General features: G+C 44.9%; 1 protein-coding gene across 1 annotated transcript in view; it reads left to right on the top strand.

The window, feature by feature from the left end:
• The window catches only part of PLPP3 (phospholipid phosphatase 3), a gene marked incomplete at its 5' end in the record, with an annotated part of 60,777 nt that extends 57,115 nt beyond the window's left edge, over positions 1 to 3,662 (top strand). The window contains one exon of the mRNA XM_005878693.2: positions 1,745 to 3,662. Coding sequence (XP_005878755.2) covers positions 1,745 to 1,867 — 123 coding nt within the window. The remainder of the gene's footprint in view (positions 1 to 1,744) is intronic.
• Between the last annotated feature and the right edge of the window lie 337 nt (positions 3,663 to 3,999).

Below are 3,999 nucleotides of genomic sequence, written 5' to 3'. Positions count from 1 at the left end.
GAGGGATAGAGAGTTAGAAACATCAATGAGAGACAAACATCAATCAGCTGCCGCCTGCACACTCCCTACTGGGGATGTGCCCACAACCAAGGTACATGCCCTTGACCGGAATTGAACCTGGGACCCTTGAGTCCGCAGGCCAATGCTCTATCCACTGAGCCAAACCGGTTAGGGCTGAACTGATCTTTTCATTCTTGCTTCCCAGGTGTGGCTCTGGCTAGGGGACAAACCTTTCTGGGTCACAGTTCTCCCTGGCCATACCTCCTTAGAAAGGACAGGGACACAAAGCCGAATTTTTTCCTTGTTACAGTGGTACATTCAAGAGCACTGAGGCTGTCAGTGTATTAAAATCTTACATTTTTAGGCTATTTTACCTTCTTATAGTAGCATAGAAATAGCCTGGCCTTCTTTCTTTTTACAAATATATGGGAAAAACTGGTGTCATGGGTCCAAAATTCAAAGGAGGTAAAGGGTTTTGTGGTGACCGGTAAGTCTGTGTTCTAGTCACCCAGTCCTCCTGGAGTAGTCAGCGTCACCAGTTTCTTGCTGTGATTTTTGTAGCACTTTGCTAATTGTCGTGTTACTACAGAAGGGACATTGTGGCAATTGGCTCCACAAATGACCCAAGTCCTTAGTATGGCCAGTCGCTGGCTGCGAGAGCCGTGACGTTGGTGAAGTTTTATGAAGAACTTTATTTTCTTGCCCAGAATGTGTCCGGAATGAGTCACAGTGCCATCATTAATCGTGAGAACATTACCCTCTGCAGGACAAAGACTTTTCCATCCAGAAAGCCATTAGACAGAGGAACTGTGAACGTGTTTCATTCCCCGTTTTGAAGCCCAGCCATGTGTTTCCTATTAAATGGCATGACCGATAGGTGCCGCTTATGGTGACTTAATACAAACTCCTGTTGCTAAATGGCTCAAATTGATGTCTGTGTTTACTTTGCCATCTAATACAAAGCATAAATTTTTCTTACTCCGGTAACTCACCAAATTCTTGAATCTTTCATCGGAAGCTAATTGAGACAGGAACTACACCTGCACCATCCTGACCCCCTTGCTGGTGGGTGTTCAGTAAATGTTCCTCAGTGATTCCACAGAGACCCAGTGAGGTCGAAGCTCAGAGGGAGGAAGGACCTGAGTGGAGCGATAGGCGGGTTTTCATTGACCTTTCCTCTGGGTTAGTTGCCATCTCCCTCAGCAACAAACCTTAGCTTCTTGACCCCCGTCAAACCTTTGCTATCACTGGGCTTCCAGGAAAAGTAGTCACAGTGACTTCCTTACTCCAGCTCCTGCTGATAGGAATTCCTAGTGGCCAATCTCTTCGGTTACACCCTCCAGTCCTTTGTGAGGCAAGGGAAATGATCATGGATTAATGACTGACCCATTTGGACCCGCTTCCTTTGTTTAGGAACTTATTTTTCATTGCTGTTCATTTGCCTTGAGAAATAAGGGAGTGGGGGTTGAAGACGCAGAGCAGTGGGCTGGGAGTCCACAGAACTGAGCTCTATTCCTACCGTGGCTGTGCAACCTGGGGCACGTCATGGCCCTTCCCTGGGCCTCGGTTTCCCTGTCTGTACAGTAAGAGTTGGACTGCATGCCCTTTAGGGTCCTTCCCTATTCAAAGATCTATGGGTTGGGACCCCCTTTTTCCTGAAGTCCATGCTCTTGTCACCTTCCCTTTGTTGTCCCCAGACCCCAGGTGTCAATTTCTGACTTGGATCTCTGATGTGTCCTTCTAGGTTTTCTTCGTGTCCGACCTCTTCAAGACCAAGACGGCGCTCTCCCTGTCTCCCCCCATCAGGAAGGAGATCCTCTCACCTGTGGACATTATCGACAGGAACAATCACCACAACATGGTGTAGGCGCCGCCCGCCTCCTGAGCTGTTCTTGTAAAATGACTGCTGACAGCAAGGTCTTGCTGCTCTCCAATCTCATCAGACAGTAGAATGTAGGGAAAAACTTTTTACCCGACTGATTTTAAAAAGGAAAAAAAGAGTCTTACTTTGTGGCCTTCCAAAATAGGTAGTGTTCACCTATGTGGAGACAACAGCAAACTAACACCAAGTGCCAGAATCCTGGATGTGCAGTTGGTTGAAGTGTTCATGTTCTAGTGAACACGGGATTGTTCTGGAACAAACACTAAAAGGTTTTGAGTAGAGTCTGCCGGTCACCTTTGTGACCTGAGATGTGTCCCAGGCTTGTGAGAAAAGCTCAAATTCACATTGTAGCACGTGATGCCAGAAATAGCACTGAAGAAAGAAAATAGCCATTGAGGGGGAGACTCCCCTCTTGCGTCTCTCTGTCCACACCACTCTATCTTTTACTGTGACTTTGGTTCAGGATGTTGTTGTTTTTAAGTGTTGTTGTTGTTTAATACAGAGAAAGAGCAAATGCTTCGTCAAACGATCAGATCCTGAATCCAGATTCCTAGACCTAAAGCCTTATCACCCACTTCCTGGCCCATCGGCCAACACCACAGTCCCTCACATTAGTGATTAGGAGACTCTTTGTGGATGAGTGAATTTCACAAATAGCACAATTTCAGAAGAGATAGAGGGTCCAGGCCCTCATTTGTCTTCTTTGGACACATCATCCTGTGTTGTTGAAACATGGATTGCAGGATGCTGACGTATATCAATCACCCGGGCACTTGCACGCTCTTAGTAATGGCTAGCTTTGGTTACTGCTTTCCCCCTTGAAATCCTTGCTCTGTGCCCATCGGGATTTCCTGCGAGGGTCCGGAGACGAGCCAAGGCGTGGTCTGCAGCCGGCTGATGGAAAGCAGCCTTCCGTACACGAGATGGGGGAGTGAAGGGGCAAGAATGAAAAATGACCCAACCTTTTGGCTACTCAAAGTCAGGATGAGCCAGAGTAGCAGACGGTCTCATGCCTGAGAGGTTGCCCTTCGAGATAACAGAGCTGATGAGGGTCTCTGAGGGAGTCGCTCTTGCTAAGTTGTGTAAAGCACTACTGTCTTGGGGTTGATCTCTAGGGCAGATCTTGGTAGGTTCTGCTGGGCAGAACACATGGGTTAAATCTCCGTAGAGAGTTTTCATCCTGTATCCGTCCTCCCAGGCGAGGTCCACTCTAGGCAGTAGGCAGGACCCCTTCTACTGAACCTTTGAGGAAAGGAGGAAGGAAGAAATGCTTTCAGATCTCAGATGCACACCGGGCTAAATGTAACCACACGGATCAACCACAAGCACATCTTTACCACAGAAGCCGTCCTGTCATTTCAACATATAGCAAGCTATGATTTTTATATATAAATATTATATAAATAATGTATAAAACATTAAAAGTTAACTATGTAAAATATTATTTCTGAAACAATTTTAGCTATATCCACTATGATTATAAACTGTGTCTCGACCTGTGTTATTTCATTAGCTGCTTAAAAAAGCATTGAGTTAATTTTTTTAATATCAACTAAAATATTGTAGTTCTGTGGTAGACATTGTTTTACAATAAAAGAAATAACTGCAACTAGAGAAAACTGTATAAAAACATTAAATTGTCAGTATTTTTGTAAGGTTCCATTTTGTAAAGAGAATAATATTCAAAGACTTTTGTAGAATACAAAGTGAAAACTTGTATCTGCGAAACTATACTTGTATTAAATGTGCTTTTTAAATAAAAGCTCATAACACAACTAATTAAGGAGCTGGAAGCCTGGCATGTTTGAGGGATGTTTGCCTTGGGTATGTGGGTGAGAGGAGGGGGAATAGCAGGCCCATCTCTGTGAATGGGCTTGCCTTAACTCAAGGCACCAACTCCTGATTCTTTCAGTGGGAAATATGATGGCCGTCATATGGGTACAGATGTCAAAGCTGTTCTTTATCTCTGAAAGCCTGTTTGCCAAGCTTTCATCTCAGACTCTTTTTTTTTTTTTCAATTACAGTTGTCATTCAGTATTATTTTATACTAGAGGCCCGGTGCATGAAATTTGTGCACTGGTAGGGTCCCTAGGCCTGGCTGGTGATCAGGGCCTATC

The sequence above is a fragment of the Myotis brandtii genome, unplaced genomic scaffold (genome assembly GCF_000412655.1).
Source record: "Myotis brandtii unplaced genomic scaffold, ASM41265v1 scaffold57, whole genome shotgun sequence".
NCBI lineage: Eukaryota > Metazoa > Chordata > Mammalia > Chiroptera > Vespertilionidae > Myotis > Myotis brandtii.
Note: the sequence above shows the minus strand (reverse complement) of the source record. Positions and strands in the feature narration are given on the sequence as shown.